General features: G+C 43.4%; 1 protein-coding gene across 2 annotated transcripts in view; it reads right to left on the bottom strand.

Moving 5' to 3' along the window:
* Positions 1 to 7374, bottom strand: part of uba3 (ubiquitin-like modifier activating enzyme 3) — a 36900-nt gene extending 29526 nt beyond the window's left edge. The window contains exons 1-4 of one of the 2 annotated variants that reach the window (XM_078414520.1): positions 7351 to 7373; positions 7143 to 7181; positions 4360 to 4480; positions 402 to 482 (exon numbers count right to left, since the gene is read on the bottom strand). In XM_078414520.1, coding sequence (XP_078270646.1) covers positions 402 to 482; positions 4360 to 4480; positions 7143 to 7181; positions 7351 to 7370 — 261 coding nt within the window. In that variant the 5' untranslated portion in view covers positions 7371 to 7373. Of the gene's footprint in view, positions 1 to 401; positions 483 to 4359; positions 4481 to 7142; positions 7182 to 7350 lie in introns of both variants that reach the window. The other variant, XM_078414522.1, reaches the window with a different exon arrangement.
* Positions 7375 to 18439: the final 11065 nt, after the last annotated feature.

The raw sequence follows: 18439 nt of genomic DNA, 5'->3' as shown, positions 1-18439 counted from the left end.
TAACAATCTATTCCCCATGCCTAACTGACCTTGAATTTGAAACAATTACAAAACCAACTGTATATAGGCACACACTGGATTCATTAATGCTCGTTAGCACATCAATCCAAATGTGATTCTATCACAACCCAGTGGGTCCATGCTCACACTAATTGTGTTCCAGGTTAACCTAATTAATCAGATATAAATTTCCAGCTGCCATGCTGTGAAATACATTTCAATTTGTGCTTCTAGATTATGCCTTCAAATTTCTAATCCAGGTCTTTCGATTAGCCCATTACACCTTGCATCATAAGACCTGATGTCAAACTCTGATGGGGCTTGTATGGAATCACAAATTGCACCCCCACATGATTTCAGAACATAACAAGCAAACTTAAAATTAAAAATAAATACATTACCAGATTTTTAAGGAGCTCACATCCTAAACCTCCTGCACCGATAACTAAAACTTTGCAGGTCTCCAGCAGAAATTGGAGTGACTGAAACGAGAAATACCATGGTTTAGTCCACACCAGATGGAAAACAGAAGCATTACTTACTATGTTGGGAGGAGCTACCAATGCTGTTTGCACCGAAGATGGACACAAAATGGTGGAGTAACTCAGATTTCAAGTCTTCTTATCAAGTCCACATCACAAGATTAGAAATTATTCAGCCAGAGCTGAACACACTTCTCGGCATCTGCATACAATGGTGTCTTGCGCTTCTTGTGCGTAGTGGTGGAAAGATTGGTGGAAACAGGACTGCGACGTGAACGCTCTTTCCTTGATCCCCAGATTTCAAGTAACCCTTGCATTCCCTCTCCCCCACCATGGTCGTCCTGTCAGTTCTGCTGTTTGCTTCTATGTATCCCTTTGTTATCACCCCTTCCACAGCCAACAATTGACCATTGTAGGCTCCACCTTTCCTTGGTCATCAGTGCCGGCTCCGATTTGTTCTGAACCTTTTCATACCACTAGTTTCCTTTCCCCCTGACTCTCAGTCTGAGGAAGGGTTTTGACCCAAAACATCACCTATTCCTTTTCTTCAGAGATGCTGCCTAACCCACTGAGTTACTCCAACATTTTGTACACAAAATGCTGGAGTAACTCAGCAGGTCAGGCAGCATCTCAGGAGAGAAGGAATGGGTGACATTTCGGGTCGAGACCCTTCTTCAGTCTGAGAGTCAGGGGGAAAGGAAACTAGTGGTATGAAAGTCTGAAGAAGGGTCTCGACCCGAAACGTCACCCATTCCTTCTCTTCTGAGATGCTGCCTGACCTGCTGAGTTACTCCAGCATTTTGTGAATAAATACCTTCGATTTGTACCAGCATCTGCAGTTATTTTCTTATACCAACATTTTGTATCTATCTTCAGCATTATTTATTTATTAACAGACGATAAATAAATTCACTCAAAACTAATTATTTAATAGAAAAATTAATACATCTTATTGTTCTCAGGAGTTTTCAAACATGTTATCTTTTATGGAATTATTTCTGCTTTCAGCCCACCCACAATGTTAAATATTTAGCTCTCTATTCAGATTGTTGGAATTTCTATACATAACTGAGCAGTATGAAGAGAGGGGGATTATACACGCTTTCACAAGTTACATATCATGCAAACTAAGCTCTTGATAATTTTGAAATATAGCCATTGGGATGAATATGCTACATTTGGCTCCAAGTCTGAATAACCAAGATTTTACCATCTGAATCAGACTACTTCCCCAACACCAGCTACAAACTGATCATCAAGAATATATATTGGTAATGAAATATATTTCCTGAGCATCTCATTTTGGTACAGTAATCACAATGCATTATTCTCATTACAATATTTTCTGATCAACGGCCGTACGTGCTCATTTTCATACGGTGTTTATACCTAATCTGCAGCCTCCGTTAACTGGATTTACAAAGCCAACAGATAAGACTTTCATCATCGGCATCAGATCCAGACCTTAATCTCATGTGTGAGAAACGTAAAGGACTAAATTCAGCTCTTCCTGTTTTCATTATTTTAGACTTTAGAGATACAGTGCGGAAACAGGCCCTTCGGCTCACCAAGTCTGCGCCAACCAGCGATCACCCCGTACACTAACGCTATCCCACACACTAGGGACAATTTACAATTTTACCGAAGCCAATTAAGCTACACACTTGTACATCTTTGGAGTGTGGCAGGAAACCGGAGCACCAGTCATAGGGAAAGGTACAAACTCCATACAGACAGCACCCGGTCAGGATCGAACCTGGGTCTCTGGCGCTGTAAGGCAGCAGCTGTACCACTGCACCACTATGCCACTTCAAAGGGGGTTACAGGCAGTTAACTGCCTGTAAGTGGGGACAGGGAACATAATTGTCTACACTTTCAATATATTAAAAAAATAAGCAAATCTCTATGGTCTGTGCATACCTTCTAAAGGCAAACGGACACCATTATAACAAGAGCTTAAAAGTCTTTATAAAGCAAAGAGGATGTTGTCAATAAGATTTACGATGATTTTGTCTCAGATATATCAGCGATGAATGAAAGGTATATTGTATGAACAGCAGGTGATGATATGCACAGGAAATAGGTCAAAGGAGGTGTCTGAGTTTACAGAATATTTTGGACTCACAACGTATATCTGAAAGATTAATGTATATATTGATTTTGCATCATATTGTTCAATGGAAGTTAAGACCTAGTCCTCACTTGATGCAGAGAATAAGTGAAGACACTGAACCAGACAACTAGGTGTTATTTACAATAATTTTTAAATATGTAGTTTACTATTAACATTTTATGATTAATGGACCAGAAGGCCCAAGACATAAAATGGAGGCCCATAAGGTTATTAAAGGGAAGCTGCTGCAAATGCAGCTTGACAACTTCACTGGGACAGTTTTATATACACGGTAATTACAGGAAAGTAATGCATCAATCAGCTCAGTGGGTTAATGGTGGCACTTATCCTTCATGTGAGCCTCACCTGACCCCACTTCACCTCAGTCTCACAAAAGCTACTAGGTCTTCTTTTTAATTTTGTCTACTCTGTTTCATCTGAAGAACATAAGATCAGAAGAATGAATAAACCTTTCCACCCTTTCCCATGCCCCACCACTCAAAATAATCATTGCTAATCCATCACCTCAGCACAACCTTCTAGTACTAATTCCTTATCCCTTAATATACACATTGGTGCAGCAGTAGTTGTTGCTTTACAACCCAGAGACCTGGGATCGATCCTGACTACAGATGCTGTCTGTATGTTTAGATGTTCTCCATGACTGCTTGGGATTTCTCCGGGTGCTCCGGTTTCCTCGCACAGTCCAAAGACGTTTAGGTTTGTGAGTTAATTGGCTTCTGTAAAAATTGTAAATTGTCCCTAGTGTGCAGGATAATGCTAATGTACTGAGTGAACGCTGGTCGGCAGGAACTCAGTGGGCCGAAGGGCCTGTTTCCACGCTGTATCTTTAAAGTCTAAAAAGTGAAGTCTATATATTTAGCTTTGTCTTGAATATTGGCTGCAATTAAGCCTTCACAATCCTCTTGTTTCTAAGGTCTCACTATCCATCTAATGACGAAGCTTAATTTCATTCCGGAATGGCCAATCTTCATTTTGAGATTCTGAGTTGTAGATACACCAGCCAGGAGAAATATCATCCGTGCATCTCCTCTCTCAAGTCCCAAAATAATTTTTTCACATCTCTTTGAGTTATGAGAGATCACAGATCTAGTTAGCTAATCTCATTTCAAAGGATAATTTGTGGCATTTTGAATCAACTTTTACGTGCATCTACACTGGTTCACTTATGCAAGTCTCACATTTCAGTTTGAGTTTAGTTTATTGTCACGTGTACCGAGATACAGTGAAAGCCTTTTGTTGCGTGCAAACCAGTCAGCGGATTGATTGTAAATAAATGATTATAATTATAGGTGTTCACATTTGGAATGAAAAAATCTGACTCAAAAACTGACTAAATAATGATTAAACAAGATCCTGCAGATAAAAAGTGAATGAAGCCACACAAATGGCAATTTAAAATAATACAAGCAATTGACCAAATCAGACTGGCCATCTTTACCTCCTACCATTAAATTACAGAAACAGGGCTATTGTCTGAAACAAGTTCAAAAGATAAAATTGACTTCACACAATCATTTAGATCAATTAAACCAATAAAAAAGGAAACCTATAGTGTTTCAATTATTAAGCTTCGGGTTTCAAGTCAGAGGTAGTTTTTTTTCTCATTCAGTTAAGATTCTGCGGGATTCACGAGCATCTCATTATGACAGGACAGCAAGAGCATGCGTCAAAAACAAACGACAAAGCACAGTTGCAATCCAGCAGCAAGAAAGTTTGATTTAAAGTAACTTTTTCTCTCACTTCAGCACTTGGCTCAAAGCCGGGGTGTGTGAACGGTCCTGAGCGCTCGAGGAACTTCTTCACGTGATTCCAGCGACCTTCCCAGTCTCCAGTGTCCCCGTATCCACCATCGACAGCCATTCTGCACAGAACACAATAAAGAACTGGAAGTTCAGTTTTCACAACACAATCATGTGAGAAACATTCAAAATAACCTTGTTTTTGTTTAATAGAAACTAATTGAGACAAAAACTGAATGATATTCAAATATGAATAAATTTGAACTACCACAGTTTCGGTCTCAAAAGCGTGAAATTGAAGCCTTTGTCAATTGATATTTTCACCAATCTCAACAAAAGCATCTGTGTCTAAAATAATGAAGGGACATTGACCTGAAATATTAACTGTTTCTCTTCCCATAGATAATGCCTGTCCTGCTGAATATTTCCAGCATTTTTGTTTTCATCGTCTAGAATGAAAATGGGTCCAAAAATCTTCACATGGAATGGAAACAACCACCCCTGACACCAGATAATGTTACAAGTACTGATTTTCCCAATTTTCCATTTCAAATCTCCCTTACCCCTAACATGGATGCAAAACAGGAAGTGAAACAAAAGAAACCAAGCAAAAATACAGATGGCGCTACAATACAAATCAGTGAATTAATGTCTGGGTATGGGGCAAGAGAGAGTTAATTAAAGAGAAGGGCAAAGCAGGGACTTAATATCAAGGAGCAACAAACTGCACACACTGGAAATCCGAAATTTAAAAAATGCTTAGCAGATCGGGCAGCAGCTGTGAAGACAGCGTGTTAACATTTCAGGTCAAACCTTTCATCAGATGCTATCTGGTTTGCTGTACATTTCCATCATTATCTAAAATAGACACAAAGTGCTAGATTAACTCAGCATGTCATCACTGGAAAACAAGAATAAGTGATGTTTAGGGTCAGGATCCCTTCTTCAGTGTGAAGAATGGTCCCAACCCAAATTTTTATCTATTCATGTTCTCCAGAAATATTTGTTTTGGTAAAAATGACATGAAAATACTCACTGATGTACACTCTTTGAAATATAGCTCTTCTGGTTAAATGCACACAGTAACGGCACTTGCAGAAATGGTATACACATAAGTGGGAGTTTATGTTGACAATTTGTTTCATGCTAATAAATAAACGCCAGGATGATTTAATTGAACACAGAAAGGTTTCCTTCCGCCCCCCATCCCCCCACTACAATCAGTCTAAAGAATGATCCCGAGCCAAAACGTCACCTATCCATGTTCTCCAGCGCTGCTGGCTCACCCGTTGAATTACTCCAACACTTTGTGCCTATTTTAGAAAGTGATGTAATGTTCAACAAGCTAGATAGCATCTGATAAAAGGTTTGACCTGAAATGTTCACATGCTGTTTCTTCACAGGTACTTTTCTCATAAACTAGCATCTACATTTCCTTGTGTCTATAACAAAGTACAGCACAGGAACAGGATTTTTGACCCAGTCTCTGTGCCAAACTTGATGCTAAGATAAAAAAAATCTCCAGAGATGCTGCCTGGCCCGCTGAATTACTCCAGCACTTTGTGTTTATCCAAGACAAACTAATCTCTCTCTGCCTGCACATGACCCACACCCTGCACATTCATCCATGTGCTTATCTAATTGCAAAAACATATAAATGTTGCACAAGAGCGTGTTTTAGAAATGTATAGGAAAGAACCGCAGATGCTGGTTTACACCGAAGATGGACACAAAATACCAGAATAACAAAGCGGGTCAGGCAGCAAATCTGGAGAACATGGATAAATGACATTTTCAATTGAGACCCTTCTTCAGACTGTCAGGGTAGAGGGAAACTAGAGATATGGAAGGATAAGGTGTGAAAACGAAATCTCCTCTGCCTCCACATGACCCATACCCTGCACATCGATCCATGTGCTCATCTATAAACAAAACGTCAAAGTTTTTACCTTTTAATTGCAAAAAAAGTCTGCACGGGAGGGTGTTTTAGATAAATAGATATAACTGTCTATTTATCGATTTTCATCTATATTTATCTCAGCTAGCAATGAACCATTCTACATTTCTATGTCCCAGAGGCCCAGGTTGGTTCCCGACTACAGGTGCTGTTTGTACAGAGTTTGCACATTCTCCCCTTGGGTTTTCTCCAGGTGCTCCGGTTTCCTCCCACATTACAAATACGTGCGGGTTTGTAGGTTGATTGGCTTCGGTGAAAATGGTAAATTGTCCCTAGTGGGTGTAGGATAGTGTTAGTATGCGGGGATTGCTGGGCGGCCGAAGGGTCTGTTTCTGCATTGTATCTCTAAATCTAAAAATCTAGAAGGGTCTGGACCCGAAATGTCACCCATTCCTTCTCTCCCGAGACGCTGCCTGTCCAGCATTTTGTGTCTATATATTCGGTGTAAACCAGCATCTGCAGTCCCTTCCTACACATAAATCTCCTTGATTTCACCGTCTGCTTTGATCCGTCCTTTTCACACCTTGCCCATCAACATCTCTAGTCTCCCTGACTCCTCGCCTGAAGGGTCTCGACCCCAAAACTTCACCCATTCCTTCTCCTCCAGAGATGCTGCCTGACCGGTTGAGTATATGTTACTCCAGCATTTTGTGTGTGTGAGTATACACAATATATTCAGTATACATTTTGTGTGAGTGTGTGTGTATATATATACGCAATATACTCAGTATACACAATATACATTGTATGTGTGCCTTATCTTTGGTATATAACCAGAATCTGCAGTTCCTTCCTACACGCACACACTTCATTCATCCGACACTAACTTGTCTGTGTGCTCTTCTATTTTCCTTCTTTTCTTCTCCCTAGAAAAAAAGGACAAGAGAGAATAAAAGAAGGGTTGCTCGGTTCCCCACCCTGGCTGGGAAGGAGAGGGAGGTTGTGGGGTGGGTGATGAGGTGGTTTATGAGGAGTAGGGGGGGAGGGGGAGAGGGCCTGAGGGGGGAGATAGTGAGACGACGCTGAGATACTCACGGCTCCGCCGCATCCGCCATCGCCTCCCTCCCACCCGCCCACAATGCCCCGCGCCGCCCCGCCCACAATGCCCCGCGCCGCCCCGCCCCCCCGCCCCCTCCCTCCCACGATGCCCCGCCCCGCCCTCCCTCCCTCCCACAATGGCCCGCGCCGCCCCCCTCCGTCCCACAATGCCCCGTGCCGCTCCCTCCCACAATGCCCCGTGCCGCTCCCTCCCACAATGCCCCGCCCTCCCTCCCTCCCACAATGCCCCGTGCCGCCCTCCCTCCAGCCCGCCAATCACCAGCCTCCCCCGCCCGCAACGCCGCGCTATCATTGGCCCAGCCCGGCTCGCTATGCAAATCACCCAACCAGAAAGGATGCTAGAGGAGTAAGATGGACAACTCCGTCGTAATCGCCTGTGCTGAAGTGCAGTACGTAAGGGGAGCGGAACGTCCGCCATTTTAGGAGGCAAAACCCGCCGTTAGATCTGCCTCTCGCAGTGTAATCAGTGTTGTGGGGGAACAGTATGTGTGTGATCAGTGTTTTGGGGGAACAGATGATACCATTAAAATGCAGAACATCTGCCAACTCACATTTTTTTGTTATTTTTATTTTTAATGATTTTCCCCCTGCTTAATTTCTCTGATTTTATTATTTCTTACTGTTTCTGCCCATTTCCCTCCCATCCTTCCTCCCCAGCCCCCTCTTTTGTGCAGTTTCCCCTGTATTGCTCAAACACACACATTCATATATATATATCACAAAATGCTGGAGTAACTCAGCAGGTCAGGCAGCATCTCAGGAGAGAGGGAATGGGTGACGTTTTGGGTCGAGACCCTTCTTCACCCATTCCTTCTCTCCTGAGATGCTGCCTGACCTGCTGAGTTACTCCAGCATTTTGTGAAATAAATACCTTCGATTTGTACCAGCATCTGCAGTTATTTTCTTACACTTCATATATATGTATATATATATATATGAATGTGTGTTTGTGAGAGGCGAGATCGAGATAAATAGATCTCAAATAAACAAAAACTAAACTAAACTAAACTTAAGGTGCTGGAGGAGCTCAGTGGGTCAGGCAGCATCTCTAGATAACGTGGACACCCCTCAGACAGGGGAAGGGAATCCCCCAGGCATGCAAATCCCTTTGGGGGCCTGAAGGTTAAAATGAAGGATATTCATAATAAACACAAATAAAAATATCTGTGCAAAGCAGCTTGCCATACATCACATGGAAATATGGAACTGCAGATGTTGGTGTACAGAAAAGGACACAAAGAAGAAGGGCCTCGACCCAAAACATCAGCCATTCCATCTCTCCAGAGATGCTGCCTGCTCCGCTGAGTTACTCCAGCATTTTGGGTCTAACCAGCATCTGCAGTTCCTTCCTACACAAAGGACACAAAGTGCTGGGGGAAAGAAGTGGGTCAGGCAACATCTCTGGAGGACATGGACATCCCTCAAACCAGGGGAGGGGATCCTGATAACCACCTTCGTGTGTGGCTGCATCAGGCTGTGCATAGAGCCTAGGGACATGGGCACCAAGTGTCACTACCTGCTGGAGTCCTACCTGTCCCCGGTGTTGTGAAGGATGGGCCTGGCGCAGATGCCACACCAATATGCTAGTCAGCAGGACATTGCCGCACCATCTGTCCTTTGTGGAAATGTTTTTCCGGGCTAAAACCTTTGACCACATGTCCATCAGCAGTGGTCAGCATGGAACATCATGCAGGCACTGCAGGGAAAGGACTCGATGGATCCTGTGGCGTGGTTCCTAGAGCAGATTGCCCAGCTCATCTGGCAAAATGCCTCATCAGCAGAACTCACCAACTGCCTTAGAGCTGGTGGTGAGAGGAGCCCTCCCAGTCAGATCCTTCCTGCACTGTTGGAATCTTACTACCAGCGCACGCTGCCCGTGGGAGCACCGCTACGGAGAGGAGATGGTCACCCACCTCTTTGCAGAGTGTGGATTTGAGAAGAGGTTATGGAGGATGACTTAAGGGTCTTTGGCACGGTTCATCCTGAGTAGCTCTGTAACTGAGGATTCCATAACTTTACGGGCAGTTCCCTGGGACATGTTTGGAGACGGACATCAAGTGCTGCTGGAAGATTACCCAAAACTGCCCAAAAACCAATGGTAGTCTAAAAGCAACGGTGAGAAGAGAACTGGACTGATTGGAAAGAACGTGTTATTTCAGGATCCAGCCACACGACTATCAATTTAAATACTTTTGTTGCATTTGTGAAGTGATTTTCTTCAATATAATATAAGAAAATAACTGCAGATCCTGGTACAAATCGAAGGTATTTATTCACAAAATGCCGGAGTAACTCAGCAGGTCAGGCAGTGTCTCAGGAGAGAAGGAATGGGTGATGTTTCGGGTCGAGACCCTTCTTCAGACTAATCTGGAGAGAAGGAATGGGTGACGTTTCAGGTCGAGACCCTTCTTCAGACTGATGGAGAGAAGGAATGGGTGACGTTTCGGGTCGAGACCCTTCTTCAGACTGATCGGAGAGAAGGAATGGGTGACGTTTCGGGTCGAAACGTCACCCATTCCTTCTCTCCTGAGATGCTGCCTGACCTGCTGAGTTACTCCAACATTTTGTGAATAAATTCTTCAATATAATGAATGTTATATAACAAATGCAATTTTGTTCTTTGGTCTTTGCTCTTTGGTCTGCCCAAAAGTTGTTGGTCTCCCAGCAGAGCAAGGTGTCTGACAGGGAATGAGGCCGACTGGCCCGCTCCAGACTGCAGGAGTAGGTGCTGCAGTTTCCCATTTTCCATTAGGCTTTGCTCTAATGAATTCCAGCTCAGCTCATCTGGTTCTTGACTGCTGATGAGTGAGAAAGTCCTTCTTATTGATTACCTAATGTAGGTCTCTTGTGGACACATTTACATCCAGATAAGATTGCCCCCTCACCGTCCTCTGCTTCAAAGAACAGAAGGATGCCATTAAGCTGGAGAGAGTGCAGAGAGGATTTACCAGGATGTTGCCAGGATTTGAGGGCCTGACCTACAGGGAGAGATTGGAAAGGCTTGGACTTTATTCCTTAAAGTCCAGGAGGCTCCATGGTGATCGTACAGAGGATATAAAATCACGACAGCAATAGATAGAGTGAATAAACAGTCTTTTACCCAGTGCAGGGGAATCAAAAAGTAGAGGACATAGATTTTAAGGTGAAAGAGTTAACATGAACCCTTAGTTTAGTTTAGTTTAGTTTAGTTTAGAGATACAGCACGGAAACAGGCCCTTTGGCCCACTGAGTCCACGCTGACCAATGACCCCAGCACATTAATACAAGCCAACATACCCTAGGGTCAATTTACACTTATTCCAAGTGTACAAACCCAAGCCAATGAACCTACAAACCTGCACGTCTTTGGAGTGTGGGAGGAAACCGAAGATCTCGGAGAAAACCCACGGGGAGAACGTGCAAACACCGTACAGACAGCACCCATAGTCAGGATCGAACCCACGTCTCTGGCACTGCAAGAGCTGTAAGGGTACAACTCTTCCGCTGTGCCACCGTGCCGCCCCTGAGGATTCCTTAGCGTGGTGGATATATACAATGAGGTACCAGAGGAAGAGCTGAGGCAGGTACCATAACAATATTTTAAAGACATTTAGGCAGGTATGTGGATAGGAAAGGTTTAGAGGATTAAATAGGGACAACTCTTAGATGGGACATCTAGGTTATCATGGGTGAATTGGGCCGAAGGGTCTGTTTCGGTGACATATGACTCAATAACTCTAATACTAGAATCCATGTCAAAAGTGCTGTTTTGACTGTTCATCCAGTTACCACTCCCTGATTTTAGGATATCTAACAATGGTGAAAATTGCTTTATTCTTGGACAATTGTTTCCTTTGGCATTAGATTGATTTACCGGGTTTAGCCCTCTCCACTTTTGCTGGCCATCCAACCCCAAGGAGCTGTTAGAGTCATGGAATCATCGGCATGGAAACAGGCCCTTTGGCCCAGATTGCCCATGCAGACCAAAGTGCCCCATCAACACTAGTCCCAACTGCCCGCGTTTGGCCCATATCCCTCAAAACCTTTCCTATCCACGTAACTGTTCTAAATGTCTTTTGAATGTTGTTGTTGTACCAGCCTCAACTACCTCCTCCGGCAGCTCATTCCATATGCCCACCATCCTCTGTGTGAAAAAGTTGCCCTTCAAATTCCTATTACATTTATTATTTTTAAACTTTTCTTTATTTTTTATTTTTTAGAGATACAGCGCAGAAACAGACCCTTCAGCCCACCGGGTCCGCGCCGACCAGTGATCCCGGCATATTAACACTATCCTACTCACACTAGGGACAATTTTTACATTTACCAGGCCAATTTACCTACATACCTGCACGTCTTTGGAGTGTGGGAGGAAACCAAAGATCTCGGAGAAAACCCACGCAGGTCACGGGGAGAACGTACAAACTCTGTACAGACAGCACCCATACAGTAAGAGCTGTAAGGCAGCAACTCTACTCCCTCACCATTCACAATCTTTCCCCTCTCACTGTAAACCTATGTCCTCTGGTTCTTGATTCCCCAACTCTGGGTAAAAGACTGTGCAACAACCCTATCTATTCCCCTCATGATCTTATACACCTCTATAAGGTCACCTCTCACCCCCCCTGCGCTCAAAGTAATACAGTCCCAGCCTGCCCAACCTCTCCTTATAGCTCAGGCCCTAAAGTCCTGGCAATATCCTCGGAAAAAAACTGTTCTTAGAAGCTGAGCAGTTGATTTGTTAATCAATTTGGTTGTGGTATAACATGAGTCATGTACTCCCTCACTGGGTATTCTTGAAGCCATGATTCACTGTGTGGTCTCGGGCCTATAAAATGAACAGTCCCCGTGGAATGTTCGGCTTAAAATGAGGCAGCTGTGAAGGACAGTTTCTATTTTTAAGCAAACGTAAGTGTTGATGATTCAAAAATATCAAATAGCTTGGGCTCAGTGCACAAAGACTAACATGTGCTAAAGCACAAAAGGAAAAGACTTTTAGACTGTAGACGTTAGAAATATAACGCGGAAGCTGGCACTTCGGCTCACGGAATCCAAGCCGACCAGTACACTAGCACTATCCTACACAATAGGAAGAATTTACAATTTTTTGTTATCGGAGCCAATTAACCTACAAACTTGTAAGTCTTTGGATTGCAGGAGGAAACCGGCGCTCCTGGAGAAAACCCACACAGGTCATGGGGAGAACATTCAAACTCCATGCAGAAGGCACCCATAGTCAAGATCGAACCTGGGTCTCTGGCGCTGTTAGGCAGCAACTCTACCGCTGCGCCACCTTGCCGCGAAATCAACAAAACTGATAATGCTTACAATAATGCAGTAACTTTGCAGTTTGGGAACGTTTGACATTTTGCATACTTTGGTTTAGTTTGAAAACCTTTAGCACAATTTGGGGCAGCACTGTGGCACAGAGGTAGAATTGCTGCCTAACAGCACCAGAGACCCCGGTTCGATCATGACCATGGGTGGTGTCTGTACGGAGTTTGTATGTTCTTACTGTGACCACATGGGGTTTTCGCTAGGTGCTCCGGTTTCCTCCCACATTCCAAACATGTGTAGGTTGTAGGTTATTAGGCTTCTCCCAAAAAATTGGCCTTAGTTTGTTGGATAGAACTAGTGTACACGGTGACAGCTGGTCTGCATGGATTCAGTGGGTCAAATGGACTGTTTGAAAAGGGCTGTATCTCTCCAGAGATGCGGCCTGTCCCGCTGAGTTACTCCAGCATGTTGTTGTCTATCTTCGATGTAATCCAGCATCTGAAGTTCCTTCTTTCACCTTTGTGATCTTTCCCTAAAGAGCTTTTGTGATGCCTGCCCACAAGCTTCACCATGACCCTCAGCACATGTTCCAGCACTTTGGAAGGTGCTGGTCGATAGTATTTGATTGCTGACACCTTACACTGAAAGACCAACAAGTTTCAACAGATACAAAGTTGTATAAGCATGTTATGCAGTCAGTCTACTTACTTGTTCCCCAAGTTTGAAAAAGCACAGGGCATATTATATGAGCTAAGGATGTATACAATTTTTACAGTTATAATGTTGAGAAAATGGCAGCCATTTTACACACTGCCAAGGTTCATAAATAGCAACGTGATAATGATGTGATAATATTTTTTGATATTGGCTGATGAAAAAAAAAAAATCATTGAATAGCCAATTCCTCGTCAGGAGATAATCTTTTGGGATTGATTACCTTTATTTGAGAAAGCAGACAGGACCTTGTTTTTACATTTCATCCAAAACACCTCCAATATCGCAACCATTTCAATGGCACTTTCAATTGTACTTTAGTTATCACATGTACTGAGGTCCAGTGAAATACACTTCTGCATGCAGTTCATGGTACAGCTCCTGGGGAGCCGAGCGAGGAGGACGACAGCACGACCACGCTTGGCCAGGCCGACCCTGCAACGCCGCCAGGACAACAGACCTTTATGGTCAGGTCAAGTTACCCTGCACTTACAACAACTGGGACTTGACAATGGTGCCAAAGTGGCGACGCTGTATACAGTCTCAGTGTACTACTGCTACACAATAGTACTCTTTCTGAGATGCTTATCTACGTGCTTATGTACAGTACTGAAGTGTATACAAAAATAAATTTCACTGTACCTCCGTACCTGTGACAAATAAAGTACCTTACCACACCTATACTAAATACCATCCCATACAAGTATCACTATACATAAGCATTTAGGTACATCCTAGATAAACATCTCAGAAACAGTACGTGTATAGATAGACAATAGACAATAGACAATGAACAATAGGTGCAGGAGGAGGCCATTCGGCCCTTCGAGCCAGCACCGCCATTCAATGTGATCATAGCTGATCATTCACAATCAGTACCCCGTTCCTGCCTTCTCCCCATACCCCCTGACTCCGCTATCCTTAAGAGCTCTATCCAGCTCTCTCTTGAATGCATTCGGAGAATTGGCCTCCACTGCCTTCTGAGGCAGAGAATTCCACAGATTCACAACTCTCTGACTGATAAAGTTTTTCCTCATCTCAGTTCTAAATGGCCTACCCCTTATTCTTAACCTGTGGCCCCTTGTTCTGGACTCCCCCAACATTGGGGTCCTGCCTCTAACGTGTCCAACCCCTTAATAATCTTATACGTTTCGATAAGATCTCCTCTCATCCTTCTAAATTCCAGTGTACACAAGCCTAGTCGCTCCAGTCTTTCAACGGGAGTGCCAGATCATAGCTTGTTCTTGGACCTGAAGTCTCCACGTACTGAGACTGGATTACCGGCACTCAGATACAAATTTTGAAGAGGCCAAAACAATTTTGGAAAGGGTATAAATGCCATATATTACACCAAGTTGAAAATAACCCATTTCTGTGCACCCTATTTGTACAGGTTGTGATTCATCGTGCCTGAACCCTTGAGATATCACGAATTAGAAAATCTCTATTTTTTTTGTCATCTCATCCAAGTGACAACAATATTTTCATCAATTGCCTTTGTTTTGGCAAACATGTTGAATATTTGAATATATAGGTTTCTGCTACAATATGTACTGGATATTGGATATAACACAATTGATAAATGTAGATCATTTTCTTCATATTCCGCTTACAACTTTGGGTTGTTTGCAATGGTATGAACATAGAATACTCCAATTTTAGGCAACCTCTCACTAATCCCACCTACCTCAAACCCTCCCTCCCTTTTCTCCCCTATATGCCTTTCCCTCCCCTGTGTCCTGCCTGCACTCCCACCTATTTCTTACCTCCACCCATCCCTCCACCCTTCTGCTACTCTCTTCCCTCTGGCTTCACCCATCCGCAACTCTTCAAACCTGTCGCACACCTTTCTTTCTTATCTCTGGCTTTTGTTCCAACCATCCGCCTATTAAAAAAAAAACCTTGCCTAAGTCAACCTGTTACCTGCCATGCTTTGTCCTGCCTCTTCCCCTTTTCCAGCGTTCTTCTACCCCCCCCTGCAATCAGTCTGAAGATGGGTCTCAACCTGGATCGTCACCTATCCATGTTCTCCAGAGATACTGCCTGACCCGCTGAATTACTCCAGCACTTTGTGTTCGTTTGTTTCTTATTAACCAGCATCTGCAGTTCTTTGTTTCTGCATCATTAAAACCAGGTTTTAATATTGGCTAACTTTACAGTAGTAATTCATAAGTTATAAGTTCATACATTATAGGAGCAGAATTAGGTGTTTCGCCCCATCAAGTCTACTCTGCTATTCAATCATGGCTGATCTATCTTTTCCACTCAACCCCATTCTATCCCATAACCCCTGACACTCTCACTAATCAAGAATCTGTCAATCTCTGCTTGAAGAATACACATTGACTTGGCCTCCACAGCTGCCAATGGCAATGAATTCTGACTAAACCCAAGATTAAAGTAATTTCTCCTTTTTAAAGGTTATTTTTTTCTGCTAACCCCTATAATGAGCTGTTGCATTAAAACAAAATCAGAATATTTACTGCAACAGCAATAATGTTTAAATACAACATATTTAAAATCAAACTGGGAGAAGGTACATAAAAAAACAACATAAATTCTGCTGTATGCCTAATAATATGAAGTGCAGCAAATGAATATAAATAATGGCCTTGAGATTCTGGTCAATGACAGGGATATGACGGTTACTACCGACCATGAACACTGATGTTAAGACGGTTTGTTGGCATGGATTTCCATTTTTCTAATGGATTTTGCAGTCTGACACCAGCTGACAGAAACCTGTGCCTTCTACTGTGATGCCATCAAATTATTTAAGCAGCCAAGCAGTTTGAACAAATGTTACCTATCCATATTCTCCAGAGATGCTGCCTGAGTTTAGAGCTACAGCTCTGAAATAGGCCCTTCGGCCCATCGAGTCCTACATTGACCACCAATCACCCAGTCACACTAGTTGTATGTTCTCCCACTTTCGGATCCACTCCCTACACACTTGGGGGCAATTTTACAGATGCCATTAATCTACAACCTCTTTGGGGTGTGGGAGGAAACCGTAGCACCCGGAGGAAACCCACGTAGTCAAAGGGAGAATGTGCAAGCTCCACACAGAACAGCACCTGAGGTCAGGATTGAATGAGGGTCTCTGTGAGGCAGTAGCTCTGCCAGCTGCGCCACTCTGCTGCCCTGAGTTACTCCACCACTTGGTGTTTCTTTTGTACCAATAGGTATCGTGGTAAGAAAGTGGCCTTCTGATACAACTGTCACAGAATCCTAGTTTTACAGCACGGAAATAGGCTATTCGGCCCCTCTTGCCTGTGGCGACCAGTAAGTCTATATGAGCTGTGAAGATACCTCATCAAATTTACCACTGAAGTCAACCTCTGGATTTATGTGTTTAACAACACAAGAGTGCACTCTGGAAGTTGCTGCTACTTTTAATTATAGACAGCATTTTTGTCATTAATACTGCCACTAATTCTAATGGTTCATTATTTAATTCCAAGATAACCAGTAGAAATGACAGCAGCCAAGTAGAATCAAGTGTAAACAATTTTCCTTTGTGATTGGTCTTAAAGTTGTTATCTTAACCACATCTCATTCTGCCTTCCTAGTTGTAACCGCAGAAAATTATATTTCCACAGCTGGTGGATGTCACTTTACTTTGCATCTTCACTGGGTTTTGCCATTAATAGTTTAGTCTAGTTTAGTTTATTGTCACATGCAACAAGTACAGTGAAAAGCGTGTGTTTGCCTGCTACCTAGTCAAAGACTATACATGAATGCAATCAAGCCATCCACGGTGCAAATAAGCTCTTTGGTCTGCCTGAAACGTTGACCTCCCAGCAGAGCAAGATGTTGTCATGAAAAATATGCAGGATTCAAGGATTCGGATCAATGAATGGAGGAAGCACATGGTGAAGAGCACAAATAACTATTTATTCAAGCGAAACACTTTTGTTGCGTGCTATCCACTTAGCAGAAAGACAATATATGATTACAATCGAGCCATTTACATAATAACATTTTCTGCAAAGTAAAGCCAGCAAAGCCCGATCAGGGATAGTTTGAGGGATCACCAGTAGTTCAGCACTGCTCTCTGGTTGTGGTAGGATGATTCAATTGCCTGATAACAGCTGGGAAGAAACTGTCCCTGAATCTGGAGGTGTGCACTTTCACACTTCGATATCTTTTGCCTGAAGGGAGAGGGGAGAAGAGGGAGTGGCCAGGGTGCGACTCGTCCTTGATTATGCTGCCGGCCTTGCCAAGGCAGCGCGAGGTATAAATGGAGCCAATCTAAGGGAAGTTGGTTTGGGATGGTTTGTGGGCTCACATAAACCATCCTCCCTTCTATTGACTCATTTATATCTCATGCTGCCTCGGCAAGGCCAGCAGACTGTAGGAGTACGTGCTGACGGACTCACTGAAGCTCGATGCAGCCAACACCAAGGCCCTGTGGGGGAGGACCACAGTCTAGGGTCCTTCCGCTGCTGGACATTGGGGGGACATGATCCGGTGGAGACGGCCCTCAAACAAGGGAAGGGATATCACCCCAGTGGGCACCTGGTCAAATGATAGATTGTGAACACCACCGATTATAACACCAATGAATGTACGAATGCTGAGAATGTCTGAAGAGTTTTTGCACTGTCCTTGTTTTGTATAGTTTTTTAAATTCTGAATATAGTTTATTTTGGGAGGGGGGGGGGGGTGCACAGATAAAGGATAGAGGGCCAAACAATTTAATTTATTCACAAAATGCTGGAGTAACTCAGCAGGTCAGGCAGCATCTCAGACTGAAGAAGGGTCTCGACCCGAAACGTCACCCATTCCTTCTCCCCTGAGATGCTGCCTGACCTGCTGAGTTACTCCAGCATTTTGTGAATAAATCGATTTGTACCAGCATCTGCAGTTATTTTCTTACGCCAAGCAATTTCAATTTTGTAAGTTTTTCTTTGAAAAAAAAAATCTGTAATTGGCTTTTATTAAAAAGCAGGAATCTTTTGATTTGATTGCTGGCTTATCTGCGTGGTTTGTTTTGGAAAAGGCACTTGATTAGGCCTGGGTGTAGTGGCCTTGCACTGTGTTTTTTCCCCCCTCCCCCTCCTAGAGTGGATGTAACCTGCGCATCAGACTT

Source organism: Rhinoraja longicauda, chromosome 17 (assembly GCF_053455715.1).
Source record: "Rhinoraja longicauda isolate Sanriku21f chromosome 17, sRhiLon1.1, whole genome shotgun sequence".
Classification (NCBI taxonomy): Eukaryota; Metazoa; Chordata; class Chondrichthyes; order Rajiformes; family Arhynchobatidae; genus Rhinoraja; species Rhinoraja longicauda.
This window is presented reverse-complemented; position numbering and strand designations above follow the sequence as displayed.